The 21,335-nt window shown below is 29.8% G+C and overlaps 4 protein-coding genes across 4 annotated transcripts; all 4 read right to left on the bottom strand.

Moving 5' to 3' along the window:
• Positions 1 to 574: 574 nt before the first annotated feature.
• Positions 575 to 1,831, bottom strand: MKS88_001185 (serine-repeat antigen; the record flags this gene model as incomplete). Its single annotated transcript, XM_067219847.1, has 1 exon — positions 575 to 1,831. The coding sequence occupies one exon, from the start codon at positions 1,829 to 1,831 to the stop codon at positions 575 to 577; it is 1,257 nt and encodes a 418-aa protein (XP_067075113.1).
• A 60-nt stretch (positions 1,832 to 1,891) lies between these two features.
• MKS88_001184 (serine-repeat antigen) lies at positions 1,892 to 4,113 on the bottom strand (the record flags this gene model as incomplete). Its single annotated transcript, XM_067219846.1, has 4 exons — positions 1,892 to 2,673; positions 2,882 to 3,022; positions 3,315 to 3,853; positions 4,070 to 4,113. The coding sequence occupies 4 exons, from the start codon at positions 4,111 to 4,113 to the stop codon at positions 1,892 to 1,894; spliced, it is 1,506 nt and encodes a 501-aa protein (XP_067075112.1).
• Positions 4,114 to 5,189: 1,076 nt separating this feature from the next.
• MKS88_001183 (serine-repeat antigen) lies at positions 5,190 to 9,050 on the bottom strand (the record flags this gene model as incomplete). Its single annotated transcript, XM_067219845.1, has 4 exons — positions 5,190 to 7,240; positions 7,453 to 7,596; positions 8,037 to 8,774; positions 9,017 to 9,050. The coding sequence occupies 4 exons, from the start codon at positions 9,048 to 9,050 to the stop codon at positions 5,190 to 5,192; spliced, it is 2,967 nt and encodes a 988-aa protein (XP_067075111.1).
• A 1,158-nt stretch (positions 9,051 to 10,208) lies between these two features.
• On the bottom strand, positions 10,209 to 20,776 carry MKS88_001182 (serine-repeat antigen; the record flags this gene model as incomplete). Its single annotated transcript, XM_067219844.1, has 10 exons — positions 10,209 to 12,511; positions 12,768 to 12,908; positions 13,175 to 13,678; positions 14,982 to 17,243; positions 17,475 to 17,615; positions 17,916 to 18,593; positions 18,910 to 18,979; positions 19,795 to 19,865; positions 20,078 to 20,278; positions 20,491 to 20,776. The coding sequence occupies 10 exons, from the start codon at positions 20,774 to 20,776 to the stop codon at positions 10,209 to 10,211; spliced, it is 6,657 nt and encodes a 2,218-aa protein (XP_067075110.1).
• Positions 20,777 to 21,335: the final 559 nt, after the last annotated feature.

The raw sequence follows: 21,335 nt of genomic DNA, 5'->3' as shown, positions 1-21,335 counted from the left end.
CTGAACAGTTAATAGACACAACGGCAAAAGGCAAAGCTTGAAAACGATATGCATGTGTGTATATATATATGGACTCGTATAAATTCAACACTAGCACTTCACTAATTAGAATGGTTGCACTAAAAGCTGCTCATCTTTAGAAAGTCATACAATATGCATCAAATTATTAAAATAAAATTTAAGTAGAAGTTTCATTGTCTTTTAAACTGTTACATTTTCATAAGTATAATTAAAAAATAAAAAATAAGAAAAAAAAAAAAAAAAAAAAAGCAGATGTTCCTTAAAAAGGACATGAATTATGTGAACATTTGCTTTATAATTCCTCTAACAGCAAATTAAAGGTAACTATAAATTCACGCATATATGCATATATTTTTTTATATGTATTATAAAATATTATCTAAAAACAGGAAAGTAGCGTAGTATTATATTGTCCCTTTTTTTAGAGTTTCTAGCATGAATTAAAATTGAAATTCTCCTCAAAAAAATAAAAATAAAAAATAAACGCTGCTGCCTTTATTTTTTAAAAAAGAAAAATTATAACAGACACAAAATATTTCCTATATACACTCTTTTATACATAACAGAAGAAGCATTCATTTGCAGTATCGAATTTAGATAAACAATTTCCCGGTAATTCTTCATCCTTGCAATCGTTCCATTTATCATCACATAATTTTACACAGTACTCATATTTTCCTTCCTTTGGGGAATATGATCTTGAACAGTCATGATCCTCGTTAATGCTATCCTTGTTTTTATATTTAATTAGATTCCATTTTACATGATCATCCTTAATAAGTTTCAAAATATGAACTATCTTTTTATTATTAACAGGTGATGTAGAATCTGGTACAGCTTTCTCTATTTCTGATCCTTGTGATCCATTTGTTCCTACTTCAGCTCCTGGTCCACCTGTATTTGATGACACTCCTACTCCTGGTGCCACTCCTACTCCTGGTGCTACTCCTACTCCTGGTGCTACTCCTACTCCTGGTTGAGTTCCACTAGCACTATTATCTGAACCATAAATGACAGAGTTCGCAGTTATCACATTCTTGTTATTTAAATCATTAGCCTTTTCTGCGCTCAAACTGTTGAAATATAAATTACTATAAAAATCTGGGGAGGTTTTTAAGTAGTAATTATATAATTCGGCTTCTTTCTTCTTATTGACATTTGTCAAAGGCATATCAATGTTGAACATTACAACAGAGTGCATGAAGTTATGTTCACATTGTTCGGGGCCATGCATGTCGACCATAAAGTTTCCTTCATCCCCCCAGTACTTACCCCAGCTGTTTCTAACTATCCAGTAAGATTTTTTCTCTCCTTTGCTATTTATATAGTTACCATACCCTGTGATGTTAACTGCATGGTCAGGATGTTTATCACCACATAGGCTAAGCACCTTCTTTCCATTTAGGTCATAACCCATTGCATTTTTTGTCTTCACGTAAGCAATAACAGATCCTTTTAGCAAAATTTCCTTTTTTATTATGCCGATGAATGCGTCCATGTTTCCCTTAAATTTATCACTCTCATAGGCGGTGTATCCTTTAGCCCCCAACGAATTGGGTTCATCTTTAGAATCTAATAATTCTACATTTGCCCATAAATTCGTCCAGTGATTCTGGGGATTCGGACACGCATTACCAACTTTTGCATATGAATATGGAAGGTTTACTTCTAAAGGTAGGAACTTATTTTCATCGATAATTTTAAGAAATTCTAATGGGTTCGATCCAACATGACACTTATCCTTAGCCTCTTTATTCGCACAATTGGCAACGTATAATGCCGAACTGCTCGCATGTTCATAACCCTTCATACATCTAATAGTTTCGAGATGCAACTTAGATGCAAATATCCAAGATGTTGCACAATTTCCCTAATCTTGTGCTTCTATTTTTGAAATACAAGTATTTTTATCTTTCCATCTATCACAATATTCATCATTACAAAACATACTATCTGTAAAATAGTAAGACTGTTTATTATCCTGTTCAACTGCTTCTAAATCTATAACACCATCAATTCCATCATTGAATGTATCTTTTATATTATTCTGATTAACACTAGAAGTTTCAGAAACTTTCGTAGTCTGTAATTGAATTTTATTTTCATTATTTTTGTATGACAGATTAGGTAATACTAATCCAGTTTTATTTGTTATCCAGTTTTCAGCATATTTCATACATATCGCTGGATTTTTTAGTTTATATAGTAATGAAGACTTTTTTTCTTCATTGTGTTTTTCTAATAGTTTGGTTAAGTTACTGCATGTTTCTACATGATTCGCTAGTTCGTGGTTTTCCAACGTACCACTCACATCTTCCTGCTTTAGTAACTTGCAATATTTCATTAATTCTCCTATTAATGTATTATCCATCTCTTCCATTTTTACTAATTCTTTGTTATTGTTTACGTCTACCTTGTATATTAGGTCCAATATGTTGTTAATAGATTCTGTTAGTTCAACTTCGTTCGTATTATCATCGGCTGCTTGAGTGACAGCATTTCCTTCAGTTGATACGCTTGTCAATTTTTGAACGTAATTATAACATTCATCATTAGCATCAATATTTTTTGCTTTTAGCGTACATTTGTAGCACTTTTCAATGAATATACTTCCATGCAAAAAACATTCAGACGCTATAAAATTACATTTTTCTGTTATCAGAAAAAAAAAAAAAAAAAAAAATGTGTAGTAAATAGCAGTACTAAAAGACCATATATATACTAAAATTTGGTACATAATAATTATTTTGTAAAGTCGTTAAAAGGAAAAAGAGTAACAAGCACTACTACTGGTGCTGCTGCTACTTCTGCTTCTACTACTATTATTATTTTCTTTCTCTTGCTTTATTATGCTGTTTACCAGGAACGGCTTTGCTTATGGAATAATTTTTGCTTTCCATTATGACTTCATCGTTATGTTTTAGTACCGTATGTACTTGTATAGCCGTAAATGGACTAAGCACATTTCGTATGATATACCTTTTTATGTCCGCCATATCATCTAAGATAGATACAAACATGAAATGTAAAATGTACAATATAAGTATGGGTTAAGAAATAAGGAGGAAATGCGCAACATAGAAGTCTTACACACGTTCACTGTTAAAGCGTATATATATAAATATAAATATAAATAAATAAATATATATATATATATATATATATATATATATATATATATATATAATGAATGTCTTTCTTTAATTCATAGTGCGCGTCATTCTTCCACTGTTCGGTGTAAAAGCTACTACTTTATTATCTCATTATTATTGCGCCTTTGATGTTTTAATTACCGGTAGTTTTATTTTGATTTGGTGCGTCGTACACTTTCCATTTAAGTGTTAGTTTATTCTCTTGAATTAATGCAACAAATTTAAAGGTTTTACCTCCAGCACACTCATTTTTTGAATATTCAAATGTTTTAAGTGTTATTGAATTAGATAAAGATTTAAACTTATTGCCCATTTCAACAGTATTCTTATCTGTTTGAACATTAATAAAAATATTGGGAACAAAGAAAACTTGAAATATTTCATTACACGGACCTGTAACCATTACACCATTTGAATCAGTTAACAGCGCAGACTGTATCTTTGCTTTATTTGCAATACTGGTAGATACGTCTTGACTAGGCTGAGGATTAGATGGAACTGCTGTTGAACTTCCTACAAGATTAGAGCCTCCATTAGAAGTTGCTTGTCCTCCTGAAGATGGAGATTCGGAAGGGGATGCAGACCTTTCTGAATTACTGGATGAAATGGTAGTGCTAGAGTTTCCTGTACTTCCTGGGGCTCCATTATTACTGTCACTAGCACACTCTATGATATTTGCACTACATATAAAATCGGTATAAATTTTAATAAATATGATTGATGTGCAATAGCGAAACTAGATTTATAATTTTTTTTTTTTTTATCCTAAAGCACTTTATTTTGGAATACATAATTATATTCTCATACTCATCTCATCGTTTTTTCAGCAGTATCTTATAATTTTATAACAAATAGTTATCAGTTTTGATGGTTATTTTTTTATTTTTTATTCTTACATATTGTCAATAGTAAGGAAATACAAGACCTCATTTTGTTGCATTAATTTAAAATAAAAATAGCTTAGACTTTTTTTTTTTTTTTAAGAGTACCTATTTTGTTTTAATTATTTACTTTTTTAATAATATTTCTGTTTTATCTTATTATTTAGAAAAGGCAAATAACATTACAATTTCAATATCAATTTTTTTTTTTTTTTTTTTATTTTTATTTCCAATATAAAATTCATTTGTTTTGCTTTATTTCATAAGTGCAATAAATAAAAAGAAATAGCTGAGTGCATTAACAAGTTTTGCTAGTGTGCTCATATATTTAATGGAACCATACACATCGTAAACTGTTTTAACTATTTAGTTGCTTCTTGAATATTTGAATTTTACAGAAATATTTAAATTTATTGAACTATTAGTTCACATAATTATTGAAGTTACATATTGAAACAAATACCCGGAAGTGTGCACATAAAAATGTGTGACATTATTCTTAAAAATAATTATTCTAAATTCTGAGATCTTCAAAAGGATCATACACCTTTAGGTAATTTCAAAAAAAAAAAGAAAAAAAAAGAAAAAACTTTAAATGAAAAAATATTACTCTCTTTAAGTGCATTCTCAACATTTTCTTAATTACACCGAAATGAATTAGAGGGTAATGAAAATAAGAAGTCATTCACAAAATAATAGGTACATTAAATATATGAGTATACACATATATATGTGCACGAATTATATATACGCACATATTATATATATGCACACATTATATATATGCACGTATTAGTATATGCACGTATTAAATATATATATATATATATATATGTGTATGCATGCTTGTTTTATATTTTTAGTTTAGAACTTATCTAAGCTCAAAACAAAATTAAACATATGAAAATAAAAATTTTCGTGAAAAATTAAAATAGTATTTCCTTTTTCCTTTTTTAAGGATACAAAAAAAAAAAAAAAAATAAATAAATATTTAATATTTTAGTCCTTAAAAAAATAAAAAATATGTGAGAATTTGCTTCTTAAAAAAAAGAGTAATAATTATAAATGTGTAATATTTAGTATGTAATATTTTTTATGTAATATTCAGTAGCTAATATTTTTCATGTAAAATATTTCACACGAAACAGAAAAGGCATTCGTTCGTTTTTTTTAATTTAGTCAAACAGTATCCTGGTGAAACTGATCTTCTACATGTATCCCAATTATTATTACAAAATGATATACAATCTCCCAACTTCTCTGGGTTTGATGCTTGTGTTCTTGAACAAGCATGATCTCCAAAGTCGTAGTAATAATCGTATTTAACTAAAGTTGTTTTCGATTTACTATTTTTAATATGTTTTAATATATGTACTACTTCAAACTTCTGGACATCTGGAACATCACTTGCTGCTGAGTCTAAACCTTGGGCCGAAGATTCCGCTACTGTTTCTGATGATGATGTTGATTCAGGTTGTCCAGGTTGTCCATGTTGTCCATGTTGTCCACTTGTTCCTTCTGAGCTTTCTTCTACTGCTTGCCCATGAACGGTCATCTGATCTAACACTTTATTGGTACTTAAATCATTAGCCTTTTCTGCGCTCAAACTGTTGAAATATAAATTACTATAAAAATCTGGGGAGGTCTTAAGGTAGTAATTATATAATTCAGCTTCTTTCTTCGTATTGACTTTTGATAATGGTATATCGATGTTGAACTTTACAACAGAGTGTATGAAGTTATGTTCACATTTTTCGGGGCCATATATGTCGACCTTAAAATTTCCTTCTTCCCCCCAGTACATCCCCCAGCTATTTCTGACTATCCAGTAAGACTTCTTCTTTCCTTCATCGTTTATGTAGTTGCCCCATCCAATGATGTTTACCGCGTGATCAGCATTTTTATCACCACATACGCTAAGCACCTTCTTTCCGTTAAGATCATAACCCATTACATTTTCTACTTTTACATAAGCAATTACAGATCCTTTGTGCATAACTTCATGCTTTATTTTTTTAATAAACGTTTCCATGTTTCCCCTAAATTTATCACTCTCATAGGCGGTATATCCTTTAGCCCCCAACGAATTGGGTTCATCTTTAGAATCTAATAATTCTACATTTGCCCATAAATTCGTCCAGTGATTCTGGGGATTCGGACACTCATTACCAACATTTGCATATGAGTATGGAAGGTTTACTTCTAAAGGTAGGAACTTATTTTCATCGATAATTTTAAGAAATTCTAATGGGTTAGATCCAACATGACACTTATCCTTAGCCTCTTTATTCGCACAATTGGCAACGTATAATGCCGAACTGCTCGCATGTTCATAACCCTTCATACATCTAATAGTTTCGAGATGTAATTTAGATGCAAATATCCAAGATGTTGCACAACTTCCCTGATCTTGTGCTTCTATTTTTGAAACACAGCTATTCTTATCTTTCCATCTATCACAGTACTCTTCATTGCAAAACATGCCATTTGTCACTGGAATAGATAAAACCTTTGAGTCTTTATCTACATTTGTGAGATCCCCTTTATTATTATCCCCTTCTTTGTCAATATGGCCATATCCATTTTTATGAATTTGTAGTTCACCGTTTTCGTTAAGATACACGTCATTAGTATTTTCCAATTTTTTGTATGACAATTCAGGTAATATTAGTCCCGTTTTATTTACTACCCAGTTATCAATATATTTCATACACATTGCTGCATTTTTTAACTTCTTTACTAGTGCCGTATTATTTTCTTGAATATGATTTTTTAACAATCTCGATATATTATTGAACACATCTGTTTCTTTACCTAACTCATTCATTTCTAACGTTCCATTTGTATCTACTTCTTTTAATAACATACAGTAATTCATTAACTCTGCTTTTGAAATATCATCCAAATCTTCAAATTTTTTTAATTCTTTTTTATTACCTTTATCTGTCTTATAAATACTTTTCATTATATTGCTAATAGATTCTGTAAGTTTATATTCATTAGATCCTTCATCATCTTGTGCGATAATTTCAATATCATTAAGATTTTCCTTAATATCACTAGACACATAATTAAAACATTTATCCGAAGTAGGAGTATTCTGAATTAGCAAGTTACACGTATAACATTTCTCTATATCTGTGTTACCACTTAAGAAGCAAGCGCTTGCTATTTGCTCACATTTAACTGTTAAGGTATAAAAAAAAAAAAAAAAAAAAGGAAATAAAATAAAATAAATAAAAGAACACATGGTCATTCGCGACTATAATTATCACTTTGTAAGTATCTACATACAATAGGGAAAAAGGGTCAGTGTCCTTATTTTTTGCATCAATTTTGTTCGTGTTTTGTTATATGTTAAGATATACTTTGTTTTGTCTTTTTTTTTCAAGACTAACCTGGAATATCGTTTTTTATTGAGTAATCCTTACTTTTGAGAAAAGCCTTTCCCTCTTCAACTGCCGCAGTATGCACTTGAATTGATGTTATTGGTGTTTCTAGTTTTGGTATTTTATATTTTCTTACATCAGCTTTGATATTACCTAATATGTAAACAAAAGAACGAAATCATATAAGACATCCATATATACGTAGAAAGATAACAAAAAATCTGCACACAGATGAATTATTTATGAATTATTATTTTAAAATGTGAATATTTGAAATTTACTATAATTAAGTAGTAAATTTTTTTTTTTTTTCCCTTTCTTTTCTATTCTTCAACCACATTAAGCATAAAAAAGTGGTATTATTACGATTTTATATTTACTTATTTTATTTATATGCTTATTTATTTATATGTTTATTTATTTATATGCTTATTTATTTATATGCCTATTTATTTATATGCTTATTTATTTATATGCTTATTTATTTATATGCCTATTTATTTATATGCTTATTTATTTATATGCTTATTCATATATATACTTATTTATTTATTAACATATTTATTTACTTATTTATTCTTTCTTAGCATTACTTGCATCGCTTGATGGTTCAGATGGGTAAACTTTCCATTTAAGAGTTAACACATCCTGTTGAATATATATTATAAATTTAAACGTTTTTTTTGAATCTTGTCCACACTTATTCTGTAATTCTTCTTTTTCCTTTTTAAATTCTAATACTTCATTATCTGATTGAGGAAATTTAGATGATAGTTCTATATTATCTGTTTTACTTTTAACAGTTATATAAATATATGGAATTAGAAACACCCCAACTTCTTCATTACATGGTCCTGTAATTCTTACCCCCGTATGATTTTTTAATAAAGCAGATTCTATCTTAGCCATGTTATGATAATTTGGTACTTTAGGTGAAACAGCACCATTTTGCGATTCTGCACTTAATTGCGTTGCCCCATTAGAGTTTCCAGCAGAACTTAAGTTGGGGGATACAGCTCCACCAGAACTTACATTGGGTTGTCCATTATTAACGGCTGATGGAGAGGAAAGCAAAGGCCCATTTTGAGGTGGAGATTGACTTGAACCATTTTTGGGAGTTTCATGTGATAGATTTTGTGCAACTGGAGGAGTTGTAACAGTTAAATCGGATATGTTCGGATTAGATGAGTTTTGTACTTGAGAATTAGATGGCTCATGTGTCTGAGGACCAGGTTGTGCAGGTTGTAGAGGTTGTTCAGATGCTTCATTTCCCCTGTTATCACTTACACTCACAGTTGTGCATTTTATTGTATTACTTCCAAATGAGATACCTGCGTAAAAGGTATTAAAATGCAGTATTTCATGACAATATTATATGGTGCACTAATAAACGGACTACTCATTTTTCAAAATGTATTGTACTTAATTTTTCAATCCATTGTATTTGTCTTTTTTATGGAAAATTTCGCAAAATTTCAAAAAATCGATAAAAATACATTAATCATTATAATAGCTTATTAGTACTCTTTATTGTATTATTACGTTTTTTTTTTTTTTTTGCCTTTTCTCTTACATATCATAAAAATGTACAGAATACCATACTTCATCTTGTTGCATTAATTTAAATCAATATATTTTTAGATTATTTTTTAAAAAATATTTTTCTTATAAATAAAACTTTTAATTTTGCACCAGTTAAAAGACGTACATATTATTTTATTTTTTTTTTTTTTTCTATATTAAAAAGTAAAAATTATTTTAATTATATTTTTTCTATTATTTAAAAATACGTTTTTGGTTTTTTATTTCATTTTTCAAAATAAAATTTAATTTTTCTCCATAAAAAGTGCGTGCATTAAAATATGTATGTGTTAATGGCATGAAGAAAAAATAGAGGATAATTTATATTATATGTATAGTTCTTGTATTTTCGAATTATGTACAAATGATTGTATTGGTTGAAAAGAAGTTAACAGGTGCAATTGCGCGAGGGGCGTAAATAAAAGTATATGATTGTGTGTATGTGTGTGTGTGTGTGTGTGTGCATATATGAATATGTGTATGCATGGATGTATGCATGTATGTATATTATATATTTCATATTTTGTCCCCTTAGTGCGAACTGATCTAACGTCTAATTATTCTTAAAAGAATACATAATTTTTAGAGTTTAAAAAAAATTCTTTTTACATAAAAAAAATATTTTTTTTCTCCAAAATGTTGATTTATTTCCTTATTAAAACAGAGTAAACTAAAATGAAAAGTGAAATAAAAAAAAAAAAAAAGGAAAAATTAAGCAACACGTTCGAATATATACATACATGCATTTATATAATTTTTCGTATGCATATGCGTACTCATTTTAGAACCTCGCGTTCCAAAAAAAAAAAAAGAAACATATACATACACATACACATACGCATACACATACGCATACACATACGCATACACATACACATACACATACACATACACATACACATACACATACACATACACATACACATACACATACACATACACATACACATACACATACACATACACATACACATACACATACACATACACATACACATACACATATACATATACACATTTATATGTATATCACTAAATATTCACAAAAAATAAAATTTTTTCCTTTTTTAAAAGATGCAATTTAAAAAATTTCATTTTTATTAAAAAAAAATAAATAAAGCTACTGCTGTTTCATAACGATAAAAAAATGCCGAGGAGATAAAACGCCAATTATTTATATCATTTTATACATAACAGAAAAAACAGTCATCTGATTTATACAAGTTTGCTAAACAGATTCCAGGTATAGGTTCCTTTTCACATTCTTCGAATTTTTCTTTACAAAATTTTACACAATCACTATGCTTCTCTGGATTTGTTGAAGAGGTCCTCATACATGAGTGCTCTCCAACTTCATATTCATGGTCGTATTTAACCAAACCCATTTTTACATTGGAATTTTTAATGTGTTTTAAAATATGTATTATTTCAATCGATTCAGAGGATGCTGCATTTTCAACACTATTAGCTCCTTTATTCGCTTGACTTCCCTGTGTTCCTTTACCGTTTCCTGCTACTTCTTCTTTTGATGGGTCATTTACTGTTGGAACTGTATCTCCTCCTTTTGACAGTGCTGCTGATGGTTCACCTGATGTTGTTCCCTTTACTGTTCCTGTTGCTGGTGGTGATACTTCCTTCTCTGTTGCACCGTCCTGTTTTTCTACTGTTGCGCTTTCTTCTGTAGGCAATGTTTGCTTTCCTGTTGTATCTTCGGTTCCTCCTGCTGCTCCTCCTACAACAGGTGATGTTTGATGATGATTTGTACCTTCCTCTCCTGTTGTTGTTGTTGTTGATGATGATGATGCTGATACTTCTTGTGCTTTAGTATCTGACCCTGAGTTTCCGTGCACCATCGAATTTTGTCCTAAGAATGTTCCACCGCTTGAATTACTATTCTTTACTGATTCCAAACTTTTATAGTATAAATTACTAAAAAAATCGGGGGATGTTTTTCCATAATAATTAAATATTTCAGCATCCTTGTTCTTAACAACTTGGGCCACTGGCATATCTATGTTGAACATTGCAACAGTGTGAATGAAATTGTGTTCACATTCTTCCGGGCCATGTATGTCGACCTTAAAGTTTCCGTCGTCACCCCAGTACTTACCCCAGCTATTTCTGACTATCCAGTAAGACTTCTTCTTTCCTTCATCGTTTATGTAGTTTCCCCATCCAATGATGTTTACCGCGTGATCAGCATTTTTATCACCACATACGCTAAGCACCTTCTTTCCGTTAAGATCATAACCCATTACATTTTCTACTTTTACATAAGCAATTACAGATCCTTTGTGCATAACTTCATGCTTTATTTTTTTGATAAACGTGTCCATGTTTCCCCTAAATTTATCACTCTCATAGGCGGTATATCCTTTAGCCCCCAACGAATTGGGCTCATTTTTAGAATCTACTAATTTTGCACCTGTCCATAAATTCGTCCAGTGTTTCTGTGGATTCGGACAGTCATTACCAACTTTTGCATATGCGTATGGGAGGTTATATTCTAAAGGAAGAAACTTTTTATCATCAATTATTTTAAGAAATTCTAGTGGATTAGATCCAACATGATATTTATCCATGGCTTCTTTGTTTGCACAGTTAGCTACGTATAAAGCCGAAATGCTTCCATGTTCATACCCTTTCATGCATTTAATACTTTCTAAATGCAACTTAGATGCAAATATCCAAGATATTGAGCAATTTCCCTGATCTTGTACTTCTATTTTTGAAACGCAGCTATTCTTATCCTTCAATCTATCACAATATTCATCATTACAAAACATACTATCTGTAAAATGAGAAGCGTCAACATTCTTATTTTTATTATCGGTTAAATCGATGATTTCATTATTCCCTTCTTTGTATATATTTCTACTTGTATTATTACTATCTTGTAGTTCCTCATTTTGATTAAGGTGTACATTATTAATATCTGCCACATTTTTATATGTCATTTGAGGCAATACTAATCCTCTTCTATTTTTTATCCATTCATGTACATTTTTCATGCATATCGCTGGATTTTTTAGTTTATCATGTAATGAAGTTTTTTTCTCATTATCATGTTTTATTAATAATTTCGTTAAATTGTTGTACGTTTCTATATCGTTAGCTAATTCGTGATTTTCCAAAGTTCCACTCATATCTACCTGCTTCAGTAAATTGCAATAGTTTATTAATTCCATTTTTAAGGTATTATCTAACTCTTCCAATTTTATCAATTCTTTATTATTATTCACATCTGTTTTGTATATTAGATTCAATATATTATCAATGGACTCTTTAAGTTTGTATTCATCAGAGTCTTCACTGCTACCTGCAGTGAGAATGTCCGCATCCTTTTGTGTATCCTCCACCTTAGAAATAAATTTATAACACACATCAGAATGCTGTTCTCCCCTTACTCTCAAGGTACATTTATAGCATTTTTCAATATCTGTGAATCCACTCAAAAAGCAATTTGTAGCTATTGTTTCACATTTTTCTAAAAAAGAAGAAGTAAAAATGATGTGAAACGAATCAAGTTGAAGTGAAATTAAATCAGAATAAGAAAAAAAAATAAAATAATAAAATAAAACTAATCCAAACGATATGGAGCACAATAGTAGAACATAACACATACAAATAGCTCAGTAACATTATGATAGGGGGAAAAAATGGTTTTATAAAAGTGTTAAAGGAGAAACAACTGAAAGAAACCCGCATATTATTATTTTACATTTTCGTTTTATTAATCTAACCTGGAATTCCTTTTTTTATTGCATAATTTTTACTTTCAAGTATGTAGGAGCGATTACTGCCTATCCATGTATGTACTTGTATTGAGGATATTGGCACATCTAAGGTAGGTATTCTAAATTTCCTTACGTCCACGATGTTATCTAACACATATATATATATAAATATATATAATTGTGAATAATTATATAAAATATGAATAAATAAATTGAAAAATAATTGGGTATAAATATCTGAACGTATTAGCTGAAGTATCTAGCTAAATAATAGTTTGAAATGTGTTTATCATCTTGATAATTCAGCGTGAACATACGGTTAGAAGTATAAGAAAAGGGGTCCCAGTAATTTTACTGAATTGATTTACTTTTACTTTTTTTTAACACCATTTTTACTTCTTTTTCTTAATTACCTTCACTGGGGGCAGGTTTAGGTGGGTATACTTTCCATTTAAGCGTTAATATATTGTCTTTAATATATGCCACAAATTTAAACGTTTTTGTTTTATCTTCTGAACATTTATTTTTTAACGTACCTTTGTCCAGTATGATTGTTTTATCTATTGGTATTAACTCTGACTGTAATTGTATATTTGTGTCTTTTGTTTGAAGATATATGTATATATGAGGAACCAGAAATATTCCTACTTCTGCACCACATACACCATTAAGCTTCACCCCAGTTTCATTTTTCAAAAATGCAGATTTTACTTTATCACTGTTTTCAGGATTCGTCATTATTGTTGTTACATTTGTGTCGACTCTTCCTGTATCTTCATTTCCATTTTTAGCATCAGGTTGTGCTGCTGGAAGAGTTGTTTTAAGGCTATTACTTGTGTTCAATACTTCTTTTGGTGGTGTAACGGAGGTAACTGTATCATTAGCACATATTACTACGTTCTTACTAACTACAGTATCTGTATTATATTCATTTAAAAGGCAAAAAAAAAAAAAAAAAAAAAATGAAATCGTATTTACTGAACTGGACACAGGAATTTACATTTTTAAAGAACACAATTTTGGTTTAAAAAAAGTGCATTCCTATTACTTTTCCTTCGTTATGCTTAACTTTCCTTTCATTTTTTTTTTTTTTTTTTTTTTTTTCATTTTCAGCCATAATACGAATATTTCCACTCGCATTACACTCGCTAATCGTCATTTTAGCATTTTTCATAAAGATTTTTTTAATTTTTTTTATTTACATGTTATCAAAAGGAGGGGTATAAGAGACTTCATATTGTTGACTCTAATTTGAATAAAATTGTCTAAAGACTTTTATCTTACAATTATTATCGTGTTACACATACTTATTCCTTATGTATATATATATATATATATATATTTTTTTTTTTTTTTTACTTTTTTTGTTTAATTATATGTTTGTGTTTAAAACCATTTCCTATTACTTAAAATAATTTTAAATCTATATTTCTTAAAGAAAAATGAAAACACTCTAAATTAAAAACAACCATTACTAAACAGATATTTCACTTAAAAAAATACCCCCATATATTATATGCATATGTGCATAAATATATATATGCTTATGTATACTACACATATATAAGGATACATTTTAGATCAACAATTTGAGCAGATTTTGAATAAGCTCTCCTGATGTGCAATATGCAAAATTTAAAAAAATTATTAATTTTAAAATAACATAAAAATAAAAAATATGTGTGTGCACATGTATATATTAAAGAAAAAATGTTTTAGTACGCATAAATATAATACAATGCATTGTATTCTTCTTCTTTACATAAATATATTTTTTTTATGTCCATTTATTTACGTTAAATAAGTTATTTTCAAAAAAAAAATAATGAAACACTTTTAGTCTATTTGATCAAATGATTGTTTTAATTATCAAATAGTTTCAACAAAATTAAATGTAAAAAAAAAAAAAAAAAAAAAAAAAGAAGCAATACAGCTTAAAATATTTCAAAATAAAAATCAATTTAGGTACGTGCTAAATTTAGAACTACGCAAAATTATAACAAAAATATTTTAAATATATGTGTGTCCACAAAAAAAAAATTAAAAATCAAAAAAATAAAAAAAAATTGCATTTTTAATCAATTTTTAAAGTAAACCATAAAAAATTTAATATTATTTCTTAATAATAACCCAATGTTATTTATTCTTCCAAACAGATAATCGCTTCTCGTTTGACATTTATTCCTGTTAAAAACACTCTTTATATATAACAGAAAAAACAATCATTTTTTCCCCTCTTTTGGGTTAAACAATATCCAGGTGAAATTTCCCCCATACATTCATTCCAGTTGCTTTCACAGAATTTAATACAATCTTCTAGTTTGTCTTGATCTGCTGAATAAGACCTTGAACAAACGTGATCAGCATCAATAGCCGCACGTGTGTTATATTTAACCAAATTCATTTTTACCTTAGTATTCTTAATATATTTTAGTACATGAAATACTTTAACATCCGCAACTGTTGTACTCTTTGGTGTAGTAGCGACTTCAGCTTTCACTGCTGATGTTTGTGGTGCTTGTCCTGATGTTGATGTTGGTACTGGTGCTGATGTTGATACTGGTGTTGATGTTGGTACTGGTGCTGATGGTGGTACTGGTGCTGATGTTGATACTGGTGTTGATGTTGGTACTGGTGCTGATGGTGGTACTGGTGCTGATGGTGGTGATACTGGTGTTGGCGATAATGTTTGTTCTCCTGATGCTGCTGTTGATGCTCTTGGTTGTGTTGTTGATAGTACTTCTTCTGGATGTTTTGGTGGTACTTCCTCTTTTGCTGGTGATACTGGTGATACTGCTGCTCCTGCTAATTGGGATGCCTCCGCTGCTTCCTCTGAACCATAAATCTCAGAGTTTCCAGCTAACGCCTTTTCGTTGTATGAAGCATTATATGTTTCTTGGTTAAAGTTCTTATTATAAAGATTATTATAAAAATCGGGGGAGGTTTTAAGAAAATAGTTGTATAATCCAGCATCCTTCTCTGCAGTAACATCATCCATTGGCATATCAATGTTGAATATTGCAACAGAGTGGATGAAATTATGTTCACATTGTTCTGAGCCATACATGTCGACCTTAAAATTTCCGTCGTCACCCCAGTATTTTCCCCAGCTGTTTTTGATTATCCAGTAAGGTTTTTCATTCCCTTCAATATTTATGTAGTTACCCCACCCAATGATATTTACTGCATGGTCAGGATTTTTATCACCACATACGTTAAGCACCTTCTTTCCGTTAAGGTTATAACCCATTACACTTTTTGCCTTTACATAGGCAATCACAGACCCTTTATGCATAATTTCATGCTTTATTATGTTGATGAATGCATCTATGTTTCCCTTAAATTTGTCACTCTCATAGGCGGTATATCCTTTAGCCCCCAACGAATTGGGTTCATCTTTAGAATCTAATAATTCTACATTTGCCCATAAATTCGTCCAGTGATTCTGGGGATTCGGACACTCATTACCAACTTTTGCATATTCGTATGGGAGGTTATATTCTAAAGGTAAGAACTTATTTTCATAGATGATTTTAAGAAATTCTAGTGGGTTCGATCCAACATGACACTTATCCATAGCTTCCTTGTTTGCACAGTTAGCTACGTATAAAGCCGAAATGCTCGCATGGTCGTAACCCTTCATACATCTAATCGTTTCTAGATGTACCTTAGATGCAAATATCCAAGATGTTGCACAATTTCCCTGATCCTTTGTTTCAATCTTTGAAACGCAACTATTCTTATCTTTCCATCTATCACAATAGTCTTCATTGCAATACATTGTATCTGTAACATGAGAAGTATTAACATTACTCTCTTCAAGTGAAACTAAATTAATAACCCCATCATAATTACCATTTTCAGTATTTTCAGTACCAGTTTTATTATCCTCCACCTCAGATTGTTCAGAGCTCAATGGATTTCCTTGGTTTTCAATTGTATTATATGATAATACAGGAAGTATTAATCCTGTTTTGTTCTTTATCCAATCATTTACATTCTTCATACATATCGCTGCGTTTGTTAGCTTATGCTGTAATGAGGAATATGTTTCTTCTGCATGTGTTTGTAGCAACGTTGTTAAATTGTTGAAGATGTCCGTTTCGTTGCCCATTTCGTAGTTTTCTAACGCTCCGCTTGTGTCTATCTCCTTTATCAATTTGCAATAGTTTATTAACTCAGATTTTAATTTATCATCTAATCCTTCAAATATTATTAATTGCATATTATTGTTCTCATCCATCTTGTACATCTTTTTCAATATATTGTCAATCACTTGAGTAAGCTCTATATGCGTAGGGTTTTCATCATCTTGCCCCTTAGCTTTTATTTCATTAAATTTATCCTTAACTTCAGAAGATACATATTTGAAACATTCATTATTCTTATCTGCGTGTTCTGTCAATAATGTACACTGATAGCATTTGTCTATGTCTATATTACCACTCAGAAAACAATTGATTGCTATTAGTTCACACATTTCTGAAAGGAAAAAAAGGGATATTTCAAGTATGTGTAAAAATGTATAGCACTCATGTAAATATAAACATATATACATATATGTATATAGATATAGATATATATATATATATATACATATACATGTAGCAGATTGGAGAATTTTATGTAATTATTCGAAAGGTATAATAACAATGCTAAAACGATGTACACGCGTCATTATTCCTTTCCACTCCTTTGTTTTATATGACTAACCAGGCATGTTACTTTTTATAGAGTACCCCTTGCTTTCAACTAAAAATGTTTTTGCATTTGCTTCTGAACTGTATACTTGGATTGCAGTAATTGGTCGATCTAAGTTTTTCATAAGATATTTTCTCATGTCAACATTTTTCTCTAACGTGAAATAAAAAGGAACGAACATGAAATACGAATATTATTACGAGAGCAATATATGAAAATAAATGATAAGGCCATGCATATGTATTAATGGTTAAAACTAAAAGTAAGGTGTAAATTTCATTTCATTCAAAAATTTACTTTTACTTTGTCATCTTTATAATTATCATTATAATATTAATTATAACTGTTATTGTTATTGTTATTGTCATTATTATTATTATTATTATTATTATTATTATTATTATTATTATTATTATTATTATTATTTCTATTTTTTTTTTTTTTTTTAATTACTTGTACTCGCTGCAATTTCAGTGTCGTAAACCATCCATTTAAGAGTTAATGTATTCCCTTCCGTGTATACAACAAATTTAAAAGTTTTCCCATTCGTACAAGTGTTTTTTAAGTTATCTTTATTTTTTTCAAATTCTAAATTTTTATTTAAATCTTGATCGATCGATTGTCCTTTTTTTTTTTTTTTTAATTCGTCCAATTTTGACTTAAGTATTATCTTATTGTTTTCTGTTTCAACTTCAATAGTTATATGAGGAACGAGGAACAGATGAAACTTTGCCTTACATGGCCCTGTAATTTTTACCCCGTTATAATCTTTTAGTAATGCAGACTTTACCAGAATTATATTTGGGGTATTTGCAGTTTCAGGTGCATTAGGTGGCGGAGTTCCTCCATTTGTGTTACCCCCATTGGTAGCTACTTCATTAGGCAGATCTTTTCCTTGTGATAAAGTTTCAGTTTCTCTATCTGAGGCTTCTTGCTTTGCAGGTTCTGGTGTAAGTGGTACACCTGGGGAAGCGGAAGGCAGACTTCCAGTTGGAGGAGGTTGAGAAGGTAAAGGAGTTTGTGAGCTTGTACTTCCGGTACCAGAACTTGCAGTATTCCCATCCTTGGGAAGAACAGGTGCCTCGGGAGGTTTTTCTGTACACTCTGTTATAATTTTACCCAAAACTATATCTGCGTAAAATTTGTCATAAAAATATAGTATATAAAAACACACGTTAACTTATAAAAGACTTATTTTTATTCTAAAATGTTGCATTTTAGTGCAAACAAAAAATTCAGTCATTATATTATTTCATTTTTTCATTTATTCTTCTCATCATATTCACAATTTATTATTTTTTTAAAAAACTATTTTTTACAACTTTATTCAATATATTTCTTATTTTTTCAACTTACATAGTACAAGAAAGAGAGTAATACGAGTCTTCATTTTGTTGTACAGAATTAATATATAGTGTCGCAGAAATCTATTTTTTATAATATTTACTTATCATATTTGATTTTTGTTTTTTGTATTTTGTTGTTTGCTTTTTTTTTTTTTTTTTTTTTTCTACTTTCTGAAAAAAATTTAATATTTTAATTTTAAAAAATAAACAATTTCTTTTAAGTTTTAAATGTTTTTGCTAAAGATCGTTTCGCCTTAGGAAAAAAAATAAATGTACTATATATATATATATATATATATACACATATATATTGTGCTACAACTAATGCACTATTTTGTATTAACTTTGTGAGTGTGTATTCTGAACTTTTTACCGTTTCAATGAGAATGTCATAATTATTCCGTGTCCAGAATATTCATGTGCCGTATATCTTCTTAACACATACATATATATGTACATATTAGTTGTAAAGTGGACATGGACGAAAGAATATATTTGCGTATATTACAGTATAATGTATTTCCTTTTTTAGGAAAACAATTTTTTTCTTAATTATATGTGCAAAATTGGATGCCCCAATTGTTTAAAAGTTCCAAAAAAGAAACAATCTAAAATAAAATAGTGTAAAATAAAGTTAAATTAAAAGGAAAGCGACGAATGGGAAAAATAGCAAAATAAATTATGCACATATTTATATTAATACTACTATCAGCTGTATCACGTGTTGAATGTATATGAAAAAAAATACTTGGAAAAAAGAATGAAAAGCATATGCTTTCCCCATTTTTAAAAATATTATGAACACTTCAAACATTGTTTCGTATTAAATATTTAATTATATTCCATAATGCAAATTATATGTAACTTTTCGTTTAGCACATTCGAAGTAAAACCATTTTATGTATAAAAAAAAAAAAAAAAAAGAAGCAATACACTTGTTTCTCTCTTTTGAGTTAAATAATATCTACGTTAAATTATATACTTACGCGCATATTCCAATTGGCTTCACAAAATTGAAAACATTCTTCTTGCTTCTCGGCATGTACTGCATAAGAGCCTGAACAAACATGAACATCACCAGTAGCATAATCAGTTTCATACTTAAAGTTAGAACCAATTTTACTGCACACTTTTTAATGTGTTTTAAAAAATGCCTTATATATCAACCTCCTCAACAGTTGATTTCACGGATGAACTACACTATACCACCATGTTGCCGTCAATTATTCTGCTTGCTTCTTTCGCTTCCCTGAACATCTTTAATGATACCAATAATCATGTTCGTAGTAATTCCGTTGGTTTCTATGTAGATATTTCTCGTGACAACGGTATCGTTGGTGAGCCTTATACTTGCTGTTCTAGCTTGAAATAAATTATACTGTACTTGTTCTGTCTGCAATTTTTTCTCTTCAGCCGTTTGTCCACCTTCCTCGTCTTGATGTGCTATTTTTTTATGCCATATCTGCTTCTCTTACCCAAGCTTGAAATCCTTCTCATACTGTAACTGCTACTCTAGATGCTTCTCATGCTTCATCTATTTCTTGTTATTTACCTCTTCCTATTTCATTTTAGTCTTAATTATATATAAATTTCAACTAAATCTTTTCCATTTTTCGAGCGACTAAATCTTTCTCTGGATTGAAGTACTAATAATAGAAATTACTTCTAAGAATTGGGATAACTTTTTAAGTAAAGGTTATACATATCAGGTTGCTCATTAGCTAAATATTCAATCATAGGCACATTGATTTTGAACATAACAACAGAGAGGATGAAGTCGTGCTCATAGCCTAATGGATCCATGCATGTCGACCTTAAGGTTTCGGTTATCACACTAATGCTTAACATACCCCAACAATTTTTAACTAACCCATAAACTTCATTCCTTCGTTTACTATTATTATAGTTACCATACCCAGTGATATTAACTATGCACCTTCTTTTCAATAAGATTGCGGCCCATAGCATTTTTTTCCCTTAAACAGGCGCAGAAACATCACTCCTAACTTTGCGCTTCATAATGCCGACGAATACATCTTTGTTTTAGTCAAACTTGTCTCTCTCTTGAATGTCATATCCTTTAGTTTTCAACAAATTAGATTCACTCTTATGATATAATAATTTTGAATCTGTCCACAAATTAGTCTAATAATACTATTTATCAAAATAATCATCTCCGACTTCTGCTTAAGTTTATGAAAGGTTAATTCCTAAACATAGGAACTTATCTGCATCTTTAGTATTGAGAAACACTCATGACCTAAATCCGATGGGCTATTTTTGCGTTATTTGCGTTATCTGCTTTGTGCTAACATCTATGTATAAAGCCGAACTACTTGCATGGGCATGATTTCCACTCCAGCATTTAATAATATCTATGGGAAGCTTCGATACAAACAGCAAAAATGGTACTGAGTTATACCGTGTTCCTCTTCATTAATTTTTGTAATATATTTTGCTTATAATATTTCCTCCTTTTGAAGAACTCTTTATTTTTGCACATAGTATCTGAGGAGCCAGGAGAATG

This window comes from Plasmodium brasilianum, chromosome 4, assembly GCF_023973825.1.
Source record: "Plasmodium brasilianum strain Bolivian I chromosome 4, whole genome shotgun sequence".
NCBI lineage: Eukaryota > Apicomplexa > Aconoidasida > Haemosporida > Plasmodiidae > Plasmodium > Plasmodium brasilianum.
This window is presented reverse-complemented; position numbering and strand designations above follow the sequence as displayed.